The 14,510-nt window shown below is 34.1% G+C and overlaps 2 protein-coding genes across 2 annotated transcripts; both read right to left on the reverse strand.

Annotated features, from left to right (window-relative positions):
* Positions 1–298: 298 nt before the first annotated feature.
* Positions 299–2,857, reverse strand: LOC144544535 (ADP-ribosylation factor). The gene is made up of 7 exons (XM_078293063.1): positions 2,721–2,857; positions 2,019–2,174; positions 1,613–1,683; positions 1,368–1,487; positions 917–1,035; positions 595–676; positions 299–506 (listed from the first exon to the last, which is right to left on the reverse strand). Exons 2-7 carry the CDS (start codon positions 2,164–2,166, stop codon positions 501–503), a joined length of 546 nt encoding a protein of 181 aa, XP_078149189.1. The 5' UTR covers positions 2,167–2,174; positions 2,721–2,857; the 3' UTR covers positions 299–500.
* Positions 2,858–4,818: 1,961 nt separating this feature from the next.
* LOC144544499 (shaggy-related protein kinase alpha) lies at positions 4,819–10,443 on the reverse strand. Its single transcript, XM_078293022.1, has 13 exons — positions 10,264–10,443; positions 9,690–9,900; positions 9,517–9,609; positions 8,471–8,530; positions 7,667–7,939; positions 7,031–7,105; positions 6,778–6,834; positions 6,546–6,686; positions 6,064–6,114; positions 5,876–5,971; positions 5,531–5,614; positions 5,335–5,437; positions 4,819–5,123 (listed from the first exon to the last, which is right to left on the reverse strand). The coding sequence occupies exons 2-13, from the start codon at positions 9,801–9,803 to the stop codon at positions 5,041–5,043; spliced, it is 1,230 nt and encodes a 409-aa protein (XP_078149148.1). The 5' UTR covers positions 9,804–9,900; positions 10,264–10,443; the 3' UTR covers positions 4,819–5,040.
* Positions 10,444–14,510: the final 4,067 nt, after the last annotated feature.

Here is a 14,510-nt window from a genome sequence, read left to right on the forward strand (position 1 = left end):
ATAGTTAAACCGGTCTTCTAAAAATCACTGTTTTTGTTTATTTCCTTCCCTATGATATATCAGAGAGAGGAGAGAGAGAAACAGAGACTGGAGAGAGAGGAAGTTGTATCATCTCTGTGCGGGAAAATTCGAGCATAGATCAGATTAGTTCCCCATAAAAAAATATGTCGTGCAAATCTCACCAAAAAAAAACAACCTTAAAAATCAACGAACGGATTTTCCGTGTGACAGGAGATAGAGAGATTGAGAGCATAGTATGACAAAAATATAAAAATCATATGCAACCCGCAAGCAGATATGTAATAGCATCCCAGATTAAACAAATAACAAGAATCTCAGTCTGAGTTACAGCAGATATGTCACGGTAATAGTTTAACAAAATCAACTTGAACAATATACTTCTAGAGGTAATAAATCATGTTTAGGTAAAACTCCAAAAAAGAAAAAGGCAAAAAAAAAAAAAAAGACCCTTCTCTGGACTCCAGGCAGCTCTAATCCATTCAAGCCTGCATTTAAGGAAAACAAAAGGATTTTAATTCTCCCAACTATAACAAAATTCACACAAAACACCAAAATACACTGATACACACTAACCTTGCTTGCAATATTGTTGGATAGCCAGTCAAGGCCTTCATACAAACCCTCTCCAGTGGTGGCACATGTGCTCTGGATGTACCTGTCAGTAACATAACATATCAATTAAAGTCCAAGTAAGAATTACATCACAGGAGATTCTTTACCAGTCAGATTAAGTCAGCAGTAACCTGTGGCAATTAAAGATAGCTGTGTTGCCCAGTATATAAAACAACGAGGTCATTATGTGCTTTTTGGTCAATATATAAGCCTTGAGAAGTCAAGTTCTGGCCACAGAAAGGCTTGCAAAAACAAATTCTAGAGAGAGAGAGAGAGAGGGTACCAATGGCGCTGACGGAGGGAGTGAAGGCCGAGCTTGTCAGTGATCTCAGCAGCGTTCATTGCATTGGGGAGATCTTGTTTGTTTGCAAACACCAACAGCACTGCATCTCTCAGCTCATCCTAGAAGCAACCACACATGTATAAATACATATACAAGTGAAATGCTAAAAGAAAGGATTTCTATAAAACCAAATTAAAAGCCATGAAAAGGCCAATAACAGTAATAGCACGTCTGGTTGTAATTGTATGGTATCCAGACGCCAATGAAAGGGCCAAAAAAACTCATCTTCCAAATAAATGTTAGGGAAGTATAATTTGAAATGCATCTATAAACATATTTCTGGAATTAAAACTCATCTTCTAGTTAAATAGGTGTAAATCTAACAAAACATTTCAACATTTCAACATATTGTTTTGTGTCATAATAGGTGTAAATGGTTTTTGCCATATACCTCATTGAGCATGCGATGGAGCTCATCTCTAGCTTCAACAACACGATCGCGATCATTGCTATCAACCACAAAGATGAGACCTTGGGTGTTCTGGAAATAGTGCCTCCACAATGGCCGGATCTGTTCAATTTTGCATTATATAGTGCCAATCAGAAAATATGCAAAATCAAGAACACATAGGAGGACAAATCTTTCATTAAAACTCGACAAAGAAACAAATTAACTGTAAAAAAGTAAATTAATACCTTGTCCTGACCCCCGACATCCCACACTGTGAAGCTGATGTTCTTGTACTCTACTGTCTCCACATTAAAGCCTAATTTTGTTGCAAAAACATAAAATGGAAGACAGAGTCAAGTTACCAAACCATTGAAAATCAATAATAAACATGGGCTCCAAACCAAGATTCACCATCTGTTTCATTTCCTTTTTTGTAAAAAAATTCAGAACAAAACAAAGAAATCAGTGGTACAGCAAGACTGTCGGTTCTGAAGTATTGGTACATCTTAAACCGAGACTTTAGTTCCTGCTACTAACCAACCTCAGGATCTTCTTTCACCACAAATATGGATACCTAGATATTTACCAATTGCACCGCAAGTAGCTTAACTAATACCAAAGAAGAAGAGACAAAAGTAAAGTAACGCGTACCAATGGTTGGTATGGTGGTGACGATCTCTCCAAGCTTGAGCTTGTACAAAATGGTGGTCTTACCAGCTGCATCGAGACCCACCATCAGAATTCTCATCTCCTTCTTAGCAAAAAGCCGACTAAATAGCTTTGTGAAAGACAGCCCCATATTTGCACCTGTTTGCATAAAGGCACTCAAAATAATCAGAAATCACAAAAAAGGATTTTGGCTAGTAAATTTAATTGAATATGAGCCCTAGGTTCATTACAAAATGGAAATTCCACACAAAAAGATGCAGAGACAAGCTGTTTCTAGTGTATCACATTTGGGAACAGGGATGGAAATTACTGCATTTTTTTATGTCAAAAAAATATATTTGTATAAACAGGAACAAGATTTCTTCCTCCTTATAGCTAATTGCTCTGATCTGTGAGTATCCATTATGAAAGGAAGACTAGAAAACATAGCTTAAATTGATTGACCGCTTCTAATATCTCAAATTGGCCCAGAGGCCTAATTGAAAAGAATTACTCTACGAAGATCAATTGAACAATCCCAATCTCAATTGTTGATACAAAACAAAGAAACCAAAGCACAGCCCCGCAAAAAGGGATAAATTGCGTATCTGAGCATACCGGAGACAAATTACCGAATATTGGCTAAATTGTTCCAAAGCTAGCTCAACAAATATCCAAAATTTACAACGGGATATCAGTAATTACCTGAAGAGAAGTACTAGATTAGATCAGATCTCGATCTCGATCGCGAGAGAGAATTTGTAGAAGGGGTTGACTGATTTACGATTTTAGGAGGTGCTATTAAATGACACAAAGCCAGCGCTGCTGTTCCTCATATGACGATACTCTCCATTCTATAAAACTGGAGCCATCCGTTGTTAATGGTAGCACTATGCAACCCATTCTATTTTTTGTTGGCTTGTGATTTAATCGATTCGAGTATGTCTTTAGAAAATTCAGCAACAGGCCTCGTACATACTTAATTTGACATGACCATCTAAGAAGAAATTTTGCCCGAATATATTTACTTTTTTTGTTTATTATTTAATTCGCTGATGTAACAATTTTATTATTGAATGTATCAGTTAACCACTTAATTATTTTAATTTTACACTATACTATATTTCGCATATTTAATTTTTTATTAATTTTACATCATCCTTTTCAATTAGTCAATTGTAGTATATTCGATTAATCACACTCTATAACACAACCATCTAAGAAGAAATTGACCGAATATATTTAATTTTTGTTTATTATTTAGTTCGCTGATGTGACAATTTTATTATTGAAGGTATAATCAATTAACCGCTTAATTATTTTAATACTATTTTACAGAGACCCTAATAGATGTTTAGACAAATCCTTTTATTTTTATTTAAAAGCTGAATTCTTATACATTCGTATACATTCCGAAATCCTCTCTTTTTTCCCGTTAAAAGGCAGCAACAATCAAAGAAAAATAGCTAGTCAATGGTGAATTTCCGATCCGTTTTTTTGCATATTTCGGTTATAAAGGGAATAGATTGTGGTTCACAAAATTGCACCGCACATGTGACGCAACTCACTAAACTACCCTTCTTTTCTCTCGTGCTGTCACCGCCTCTCAACAAACCATTTTATTCGGCCCTTTTCTGGTACTATATACTATCCCTGATATGATGTACCTTTGACTGATCACATGTATTCTTCACGCAATGTATTCATTGTGTAATCTTCAATGCACCTAGTAATTTTATTGAGAATTTGAGATAATGGTCGTAACACAAGGCGTAGCCAGAATCAATAAATTAGGGAACGTGCAAAAAGGTAGTTTTCATGTTAAACTTAGTTTAGTCACTATCCATGTGGATTGCACGTAGAATGGGAATCTTCATTCGCCACGTTACAATATTAAATACAAGGCAAATGCACAGATATTTATATGTATCTTATGAGTTATAAATCTATAAGCAGCGTCTAGAATGTAGCTTATTAAAATGTCAAAATTTGATAACTGTAATTTGTAAAGATAGAACCAGTCTTATAAACAGAGAGATCATTTTTATAATCCCGTAAATTCGCTCAAGTGCCATCGGTGAATCGAGTTATACACTTTGAAGCGTGATTTGCTATACTAGTTACATTATTAAATTTAGATGATGCCATGATGATTTGATCTCTTCTGAATTGATACATCATTAGTTTTGAATAATTTGAATTGACCTGTTCGTCATGCGCGTTTTAGATGTTATAGAGACTTGCCACATTTACAAACCTCTGTAAGTATTATGTTTCATGATCGCTCTATTAAAATGTGCTTGGAGATCAAATTTTATATTTTTTTTAATTTTTTTTAAAGATGGGTACAAAATTCATTATCTAAAAATAGTAATTTTGTAAAATATTTAATAAATAGTTTTAAAAAAATGTAAAATTTGATTTCCAAATACATTTTAATATAGAGATTATGTTGAACGGTTTAGATTTGACTGTTTGAACTTTGAAAAATCATATTGTAAGATGTAACAAATGTTATAAGTGTGTACACCAAGAATTCGTCAACGTTTGCTCCAGAGCATTCCTGCATTAACCTGCGTAGACCAAGAAAAAAAAAATTAATGAGTCATGAACTCAGTAGAACAGTACAACTTACAATAACTATCCTACATGTGTACTACAACAATAGAAAATTCAAAATAAGATGCTAAAATGGCTGCCATCCACACATGGCAGTTGCACTAGCAATAAGATGGATGAGAAGTGAGAAAAGTTAACTCTATATCGTACGATAGTAATTTAAATGAAAAAACAGTTCTAGGAGTTTTGTGCGTTCAACTTTTCATCATCCACATACAAAGCACAAAAATACATAGTAGACAACAATATAGAAGCCGTAGTTTGGTTCAAGGGGGTTGTTCATACAGAGATCAACAAATCCATGAGAAAATATCCTCCTAGTAAAAACCCTACATACAAATACATCGCTACACAAGGTACACAAAGGCTACATCCTAATATTACACAATTGATAGTAGATGGGTCCTTAAAGCCCTAGAAAGGGGCATTGCTTCCTCGCATGCTCTGGTACCAGCTTCGCCACAATATCCATCGGCACATTCTTCAACTCTGTTCATCATGATTAAAAGGACAAACCAAAAAGAATAATTCAAATCTGTCAGTGTTTGTACTTGCATAGATATTAAAGAATGATAACAATTCACCATTTGAAAATAATCTAGAACTCTTGCTCCTCTAATTTTCCAAATGAATAATAAAAAATAATTCATAACTCATTTTTTCATATATCCTTGACCATATTGTGAAATTATGTACATACCATGTGGCTTGAAGTTGAAAAGTGGAGGCAGGAAGCGGCCACTAGGAAGACGTGTATTCGGGTCCCTAAGCTCGTCGAAGAATGGGTGGATTAATGCATCTAACTGGTAAAGAACAAATGAAATGACATGGGAATTACTGAGTAAGCTACGAAAAATAAATTTTATCAACCTGCCATTCTAATTAATAACACTTACAGCACTGCAGCGTAGGTTGGGTGAGTACTGAAGAAGCCTAGAGACAAGATCCACTGCCTCAGGCGGCATTCTCTTGTGGAAAACCTTAAAAAAAAAGAGGGTAAAAACAGAAAAACAATCTTAGCTCCATCCATGGCTTTGATTTTTGTTTAGAGCATTGAACTCCTTTGTTTTGTCATGCTGTTAAATAGACCATTGAACTTTCTCCTCTGTTTTGTCTTAGCTTTTAAATAAGGTTTTTTAATTGGATCTCAGCAAAAAGATACAATATTTCAAATGTTGCAAGTCATGACCAGTAAAGAGGATCCAAGATAACGGTAGATCAAGATAGGATTGTTTGAGTACCTTATGCCAGGGATGGGCTTTGATTTGCGGGAACTTGAACTCTGTGTAATTAGGGTTCATGCACTTTATTTCCTCTCTAGTTGGTGTACCAAGGATCTGCATAATTCAGTCCCATTGTCTATTATAAAAGAAAGTATAAACACAAGCGAATGAGTACTTGATTGAGAACTGGATTAGAAGGAAATTACCTTAATGATCTCAACAAGCTGATCAACACCACTCTCCCCAGGAAATAATGGCTGTAAAAAGAAATTGAATGATAAGACCAAATTAAACTAAACTAACTTTTGTTTACAAAACTTTTGGTGAGCAATAATTATTTTCATCTTTATGCAGGATCAAAACTAGAAAAATTGAGATTGGGGGGGACTGAAAAATCTAATATAGTGTAATTTCATTTTACAAGGTGGCTGAAAAGTATTGATGCATTTAACAATTATGAAAATCAACAGACAAAATTACATATTTTCAATTAATAGGGAGGGCTTAGCCCTCTTTTCCCTCCACTAAGATCCAACCCCGTGTTTAAGTCAAGGATTTCCACAGTTTGTAGCACATGCCAGTACAGGCCTTGCCAGCAGTGACTTAGGTTACAAGTAATTAGCTGCTACAGCATTTACAGCTGATTCATTAACACTTTACATTTTGAGAGTTTTAGTGCAAGATATACCTGGCCTAGTAAAAGCTCAGCAAGAACACAGCCAGCTGACCATATATCAATGGCGGTTGTATATTCGGTCGCACCAAAGATGAGCTCAGGTGCTCTGTAGTACCTCGAGCATATGTAAGAGATGTTTGGTTCTCCTTTCACCTAATTAACCAAGGATATTAATTAGTAAGAAGAATTTGAAATAGGAAAGGAAGACTAAAAAACAAACAAGGCATGATTTAGTAATACATACCAAAACCTTTGCACTTCCAAAGTCAATTAGTTTCAGCTGATGTGTGTGTGGATTTACCTAATTTAACAGAAAGAAAATACATTAAAACAATCATCCACACATGAACTTATCAATGATATTGTGTGAAACTTGCATTCCTTTTTTCTTTACTAAAGAATGACGAAAGATCCATTTTATGGTCATGTCTTATCTAGAATGAACATTTAAAATAGGAAAATAGTGTCATATACAGAAATAGCTCGAAAAACTTTACCAGAAGATTCTGAGGCTTGATGTCTCTATGGCACACACCGATGCAGTTGTGGATATAAGCCAAAGCTCTACAAATCTGGTTACCAAACCAACATAATCAACATAACATAAAATGCTCGTTATATTTTAAAATTTTCTGACATTTTCAGTAGAAAAAACACTTTTAATTACTTGACAAAAGGAGCTATAGCAATGCAACAAACAGATAAGGTACTTCAATTTCTATATAAAAGAATATGCATGTTCAAAACTTAAATTTCATTGAAAAACAGCAACCATGGATGGTGCAAAAACATTCAGTTTTAATATTACACTTGCAAAATCAAATGCTAAATAATTATTAATTAAAAAGAATTATACAAATTGAGTTTCAGTAGTGTGTTAATTGCACAACTGGACTTAAAACTGATGAGCTTTGGATTGAAATTGAGGCCCCAATGCATATAGCAGCTAAGTTCAGGCTTAATTTGGTACTATCGGTCCTCATGCATCTACACTTAGACTTAGATCTGATATATAATTCAGACTCAATAGTATAACATAACTGACAGTCAATTAAGACAAGTTTGCTCTTTTGTATGATAATAAAAAATATGTGACAATATTTTATACATGCCAAAATAGCTTGCTAACCTACCTGATACATGTACAATTTCACATAGATCAATGGCATGCGCTGGCCCATCTTGTTGTAATGCTTGATCACACGGTAAACAGTCTCTGGAACATACTCTAGTACCAAATTTAGGTACAGATCCTCTTTCTCAGTTGTTGAGAAGAAGCAGTGTTTCAGTGTCACCACATTAGGATGATCAAGGAGTCGCATTATTTGCAGCTCCCTGTTCTTGTATCGCTTGTCTTGAAGCACCTTTTTAATTGCCACTGTTTCTCCCGTCTCAAGGCACCTCGCCTAATTGGAAAGGAAAATGGTTCAGGGTTGATTTCACAAAGGTGACAGTACAGGATTTAGGAACCACATTAATCATGATTCTCTTTTCTAGATACATGTCTGCATGAGAACACATACAAAGACAGACATATACTATTTATACTTTTCATGCTTCGATCAGTTCATTGTCAAATTGTTGCTCCACCGCTGAGACACAGTAAAAGTAAATCCAAAAAAAAACATGAAGAACACTACTGTACCAGTAACATAATCGACTGGAAGAAAATGCACTCCATCATAGTGATTACTTTTTTTTCAAATAAAAAACAGTAAACAAATGTGGTGACCGTACCATTAATACAATTACTGTTGGCTGCATTATATGTTTCCAAGTCTAGCAAACTTTTGTGCCATTAGATGAGATGAAACGGCAATGTGAATGAGGTACCATGTACCAACACAAAAACAACAAAACTAAAATAGAAAATCGGAGAATTAATTCTGCCAAGTACCATAATGCAGCAAATTCAAGAAAAAAAAAGAACAACTAACCTGGAATACTATTCCAAATGATCCATGCCCAATAACCCGCTCAGCCATATAGCTTATTGTCTATTATCAAAATTAAAAAAAATCAGAAGATAAGATTTTCAAGATATTTATGTACAATTCCAGAACAAGCAAAAATTCAGATGCACATCTATGCATAATTATGTGGTCCTCATGTCAGTCAGATCAGATTCTGGGACATGATGGTCAGTAAAACACCTGACAGGTCAATTTAGCAGCATGTCAAATATATTGGTTTTGGTCCATTTTTCCTTCACTGCTGGTGTGAAGAGTGCACTTGTGTGCATGATTGAGTTTGATTAGCTGGTGTTGAACCGCAATAAGGTTATCAAAGAAACAAAATTGATTGAGATTTCCTTCACGTGAAGGACCAGCCAAAGCAAAAAAACAAGTAAAACTGATCCTGTACTGGTACAAGCTGATCAATGGCCCCAAACAAGCAAGGAGAGCTTCCAAAAGGCGCAGCAAAGAATGTTTACTTGCATAGTAACAAGGTTTGTGATTAATTCCCAAATAATTCATGTATTATATGTTTTCAGCAGTTTCTTGAACGAATAGATGAATTGACAGGTTTTATGAATTTTACAAATGATTGACGAATTCTTCATAATTTTTTACGGATAATACATGATTTATACCTGTATTATTTGCAGAGTATACAAGTTCTTTTTGTCTGCTTACCAAAAGTATCAGTACTTTTGTATAATTTTTGAATGAAAAAAAAAACCTTGTCCCAAATTATACCCGCATCATATCTGTCTCGCGAAATTTAGACCTCACCGAATTATTCCCAATTTACAAATTCGATACTATGTTTCCTTGTGCATATGTTCTTGTTTATTTGGGTAGGGAGGGGAGGGGGGATGGATGGTTAATGCGTATGTAACTGTTTAGTTAGTTGCAGTACTATATGGTAAGAACCAGCCAAACCAAATAAATGAAGACAAAGCACTACTGCAGTACTTGTGTATTAAACCAGTTAAGTTTGGTTGTAACTACGAAGTGAGGCACCAAAAAAACAAATATACCTGTTTGGGCTGGCCGCCTCTACCACCTATAGTGGTGACAATTATGTGGCCAGTTTCAGTGCTATTTCCATCTACAACTGTGGCCTCCATATCCTAGAGAAAAATTACATTAGTCATATTCCATCATCTGAAGCTAGAGATGGAGGGAGGGAGGGAGGGGAAAGAGAGATCACTTTTTCATCTCTGATTTTCATCTCATTCATTTCTTCAGGCAGCCTGTCAATGGCAATGCTACTTCCTCCAGGATTTTTCACGCTGGTTGTAGGTGCCATGCTAACTGAAGCCATTGGCGGCTCTAAATTAATGATTAGAGGGGTAAAAAGGGGAGATCGAACTCAAAGCCCCATCTCAAATCAATCTACTTTAGATTCTCTGGACTGAAATCTGTCAGAACAAAAGAAGCAATTACATTGTCATCCCTCTTATATTTTCTAAGGAAACGTATGCAACTAAATGTACTCTTTCTCTTTCGTTCCCAAAAAGTACATACAAATTCGGATAGTAAACCAAATGGAGAAACAATTGTGAGAAATTCCTCTTAAAACAACAACCGTGATATTATAAATAATCTATTTAGACTTAACCACTCAATTGTACCGATTGTGCTGCCATTCAAGGAAAATACCAATTCGGTAATAGCCTTTTAAGGAATAGTAAAAATTATATTCAAAAGATAGATCTAGAGATGAAAATAGCAAATTAACCAACGAAAAATCGAGAAGTTATCAAATTGAGCCAGATCCTCACCTATCAAAAGTGTGCCAGCTCTTCGAAGATTGATCAGCTTGGTTCTGCGCTAGGGTTTGAGGAGGGGGGAAGAGAGAAGAGGAGAAAGGGAGAGGAGAGAGACAGACCTGGGACTCTGTTTTGTTTTCTTTTACTTGCTCCCCTTATTTTATTTTGTTATTTTATTATCTTGGTTCTAGTAAACTAGAAGCTCATGATTTTTCATTTTAGCCTTTTGGAAACTTTTACTAATCAGCCCTTAAAACATACTAGATTCTCAGCTGACAATAGTAGTTACAAACTACCACCTTTGAGGGCTTGTATATTCAAAATTTGCTATAAATAACTTAACAATGAAACACATTTGTATTTCTTAAAAAATGTTATCTTCTTCAATGTAGAATTTATTTGAAGATTTGTAGTTGATTTAATTTTTAAGTGTCAAATTTACTTGACTCGTATATATTAGTAGAGGAGGACTTAAATACTTTATTGCTTCATTCTCCAATTGTACTCCAATATTTTTATCTTTAATTTTAAAATTCAAACAGACGATTCGAACTGCTCAACATGATATTCACGTTAAAATATAATTGGAGACCAAATTTTACTATTTTTTTAATATAGGTACAAAATCATTGTTTTTATATGGTCCTGATTTTTTGAAAAACAATGATTTTGTACCTATTTTAAAAAAATAGTAAACAAATTTCAAAAAATATAAATTTCGTCTCCAATCATATTTTAACGTGGATATCATGTTGAGAGGTTTGGATCATATTTTTGAACTTTGATATTGAAAATAAAAACATTGGGGTATAATTGGAACATGAAGCAATGAGACTTTCAGATAATACAATAAACAATTTATGGGAAAATAAGAACAAAAGAAGAATATGATGGTGTTTTTAACAAAAAAACTAACTTTATTAAACTGTTGATTCGGTGGAGGCAAAAGATAATTTTATCCACAAAATTAGGCTGCCCAAAAAGGTGAAATAAGCACCGCTTGAGTGTTTTTAACAAAAAAACAACTTTACTAAACTGTTGATTCGGTGGAGGCAAAAGATAATTTTATCCACAAAATTAGGCTGTCCAAAAAAGTGAATTTTTTGATCTACCAAATTAACAGTTCAGTAGATAAAAACTATTTTTTGCTTCTATTAAATCAATAGTTTGATGGAGCTGTATTTTGTAAAACTCACTCGAGTAATACTCCTTTCATTTGAACTTTTTGTTTAATTATAATTTTAAAAAAAATGATGCTATGACAGTGACGACCAGAAGCAATATTCAAAAATAAAATGTGGAATACAGAACTTGAGGGTTGCAAATGCAAAAAATAAAAATTATAACTTTCTTCAGTTACAATTAAATGAATTAATAATCCAGAAATCTAACGTTTAAATTGACCTACAATAATCACGCGTCATAATTACAGTAATTTTACTGAAACTATTTGTCGCAGTTCTTTTCCTCAATCGGGCCGAAACCTCATCTATGAAAACGCCACATGTCATCTAGTATATAGTGGTAGAAATTAAATATGTTCAATATATATTTTGTTTATTTTATGTACTTCGATTTGTAAAAATTCGTGTCAGTACCGAAGACTGATGAGTGGTCGATGCAAGTGCAGTCAAAAGAAGACAACGACCAGCCAAGCCTCTTTCAACAAATGCTCTGTGTTTGTCCTCATCTGCTCTTCTCCGCGCGAAAAATAAGACCGTTGATTGAATAGAAATGATCGATCTGAATCGTTTATTTACCATTGGTTGTCGCCCCTCGTTAAATTTCCTGGAGATGCATTGCTATTGTCTTTACACGCATTTAATAACCGGATATCTCTAGACTCCATCGTCTCCGTTTCACAAAATGGATGTGTCCAGTTTTTCGGTCCTTGACAACCTGACTATCTGAGTCATTAGACGACAGGAAGTCAAGAAGCATCACGACCGTCGGTACCATCTCCATCCGCTGAAAGCGAAAGGTACTGAGATTTCTAACTGCCTTAAGTAACAGGATGCTGTTATCCTCTCATAATAACAGCAGATTTCAATTCTGCTAGGATAAGATCAGAAACCACCGTAATTTTTCTTTGTAATCGAATAATGTCATGTATAAATTAGTTAAATAAAGTTACAAAACATGACTTGCATTAGTGGTCCTTTCCCCAACAACCTGAGATTTCTCCGTCTCACAAATTTCTGCTGTGTAACTGTAGTATGACCTTAATAACAAAATGCTAATAATTTCTTTAATTATAATTAGTGTGCTGGAGTGTATGGCCACATCAACGAACTCGTATCACCTAAGGTAACAAAATATTTTTGTTTGGATCGGGACAGTTCAATCAAAATCTGCACGACTATTAAAGTAGCTTGTGCATACCATCTTTGACCTGATTGACTCAGATCCGATCAAATGACTGTATCCAAACAAAAATATTTTGTTACCTTAGAGGATACAAATTACACATCAATTGCCACTAGGAGAGACGGATATAAGATTTTCATTAAGAGGAGAAAAAATTATCGAATAGGATTTAAATAGTTAATTAAATTCAAACTAATTAGATAATTGAAAACTAGATAAAACATGATAAAAATCACGGCTATCTAAAATATATTGGATTGTTGAACTATCTATTTAATTTATTGGGTTATCTAAAATATATTAGATTATTGAGCTCACATCACAAGCACAGAGTGAACAATATCATTTTTTAGAGTAGAGCAGAAACCCAAAATCTAGTTTGTATAAATTAGTTTTGGATTTTGAAAACGAGCCACCATACATCTGCTCCTGGTGGGGAGGCACAACTTGACAACTTAAATGGCCAGTTCTAAACAGAATATATGTATATATATATATAGAGTGAGTCTATGGTACTATGCATATTACGATTTGTTACCGTGCTACGGCTCTATATTCGAGTTTTCAAATCCTAACGGTCGATCCGAACCGTTTATCTTGTTCTCTGTATTAATATGTGTTTGGAGACCAAATTTTATATTTTTTGAAAAAATTTTACTATTTTTTTAGATTTATTGAAAATCACTATTTTTGGATGGTCCAGAATTTTCAGATCAAGTGATTTTCTAAATATCTAAAAAAATAGTAAAAAATTTTCAAAAAAATGTAAAATTTGGTCTCCAAACACATATTAATATGGAGAACAAGATGAACGGTTCGGATCGACCGTTAGGATTTGAAAACTCGAATATAGAGCCGTAGCACGGTAACAACCCATGATATGCATAGTACCATAGACTCACTCATATATATATATATAGAGAAAGACTTGGGTGCTATGGATAGCATAGAGGGCTACGGTTCAATATTTGAGTTTTTAAAATCCTAACGGTTGATCCGAACCGTTCATCTTGTTCTCCATATTAATATGTGTTTGGAGACCAAATTTTACATTTTTTGGAAATATTTTACTATTTTTTTAGCTAGGTAGAAAATCACTTGATCTAAAAAATTCTGCACCATTCAGATATTTGATTTTCTACCTATCTAAAAAAATAGTAAAAAAATTCCAAAAAATGTAAAATTTGGTCTCCAAACACTTATTAATATTATGTAAAATAGAGAACAAGATGAACGGTCGAATCGACCGTTAATATTTTGAAAACTCGAATATTAAGCCGTAGCACCGTAGGCCTTTATGCTATCCATAGCACCAAAGCCTTACTCTATATATATATATATAGAGTGAGTCTATGGTACTATGCATATTACGATTTGTTACTGTGCTACGGCTCTATATTAGAGTTTTCAAATCCTAACGGTCGATCTGAACCGTTCATCTTGTTCTCCATATTAATATGTGTTTGGAGACCAAATTTTACATTTTTTGAAATTTTTTTACTATTTTTTTAGATTTATTGAAAATCACTGTTTTTGGATGGTCCAGAATTTTCAGTTCAAGTGATTTTCTAAATATCTAAAAAAATAGTAAAATTTTTTCAAAAAATGTAAAATTTGGTCTCCAAACACATATTAATATGCAGAACAAGATGAGCGGTTCGGATCGACCGTTAAGATTTGAAAACTCGAATATAGAGCCGTAGCACGGTAACAACCCGTGATATGCATAGTACCATAGACTCACTCTATATATATATATATATATATAGAGGAGGATTCAAATGCCTCCATTTTTTGTGCCTCCACCATGCCTCCATTTTTAAAACGTTAATAAATCAAAATTTAAATTATAAACTTCAAAATAAAACCGTTAGATGTGATCTATGCCATTT

This window comes from Carex rostrata, chromosome 2 (assembly GCF_964058835.1).
Source record: "Carex rostrata chromosome 2, lpCarRost1.2, whole genome shotgun sequence".
Lineage (NCBI taxonomy): Eukaryota > Viridiplantae > Streptophyta > Magnoliopsida > Poales > Cyperaceae > Carex > Carex rostrata.

Bases quoted from the DNA above. Each gene is read 5' to 3' on its own strand.
- LOC144544535 (XM_078293063.1), bottom strand. From the start codon at position 2,166: ATGGGGCTGTCTTTCACAAAGCTATTTAGTCGGCTTTTTGCTAAGAAG. The intron at 1,684-2,018 runs GTACGCGTTACT...CAACAAAATTAG, and splicing joins CACCACCATACCAACCATTG to GCTTTAATGTGGAGACAGTA. The intron at 677-916 runs GTACCCTCTCTC...TGTTACTGACAG, and splicing joins TCCCTCCGTCAGCGCCATTG to GTACATCCAGAGCACATGTG.
- LOC144544499 (XM_078293022.1), bottom strand. From the start codon at position 9,803: ATGGCTTCAGTTAGCATGGCACCTACAACCAGCGTGAAAAATCCTGGA. The intron at 6,687-6,777 runs GTATGTATTACT...TTGGTTAATTAG, and splicing joins TTGGAAGTGCAAAGGTTTTG to GTGAAAGGAGAACCAAACAT. The intron at 5,438-5,530 runs GTAAGTGTTATT...GTTCTTTACCAG, and splicing joins CCAACCTACGCTGCAGTGCT to TTAGATGCATTAATCCACCC.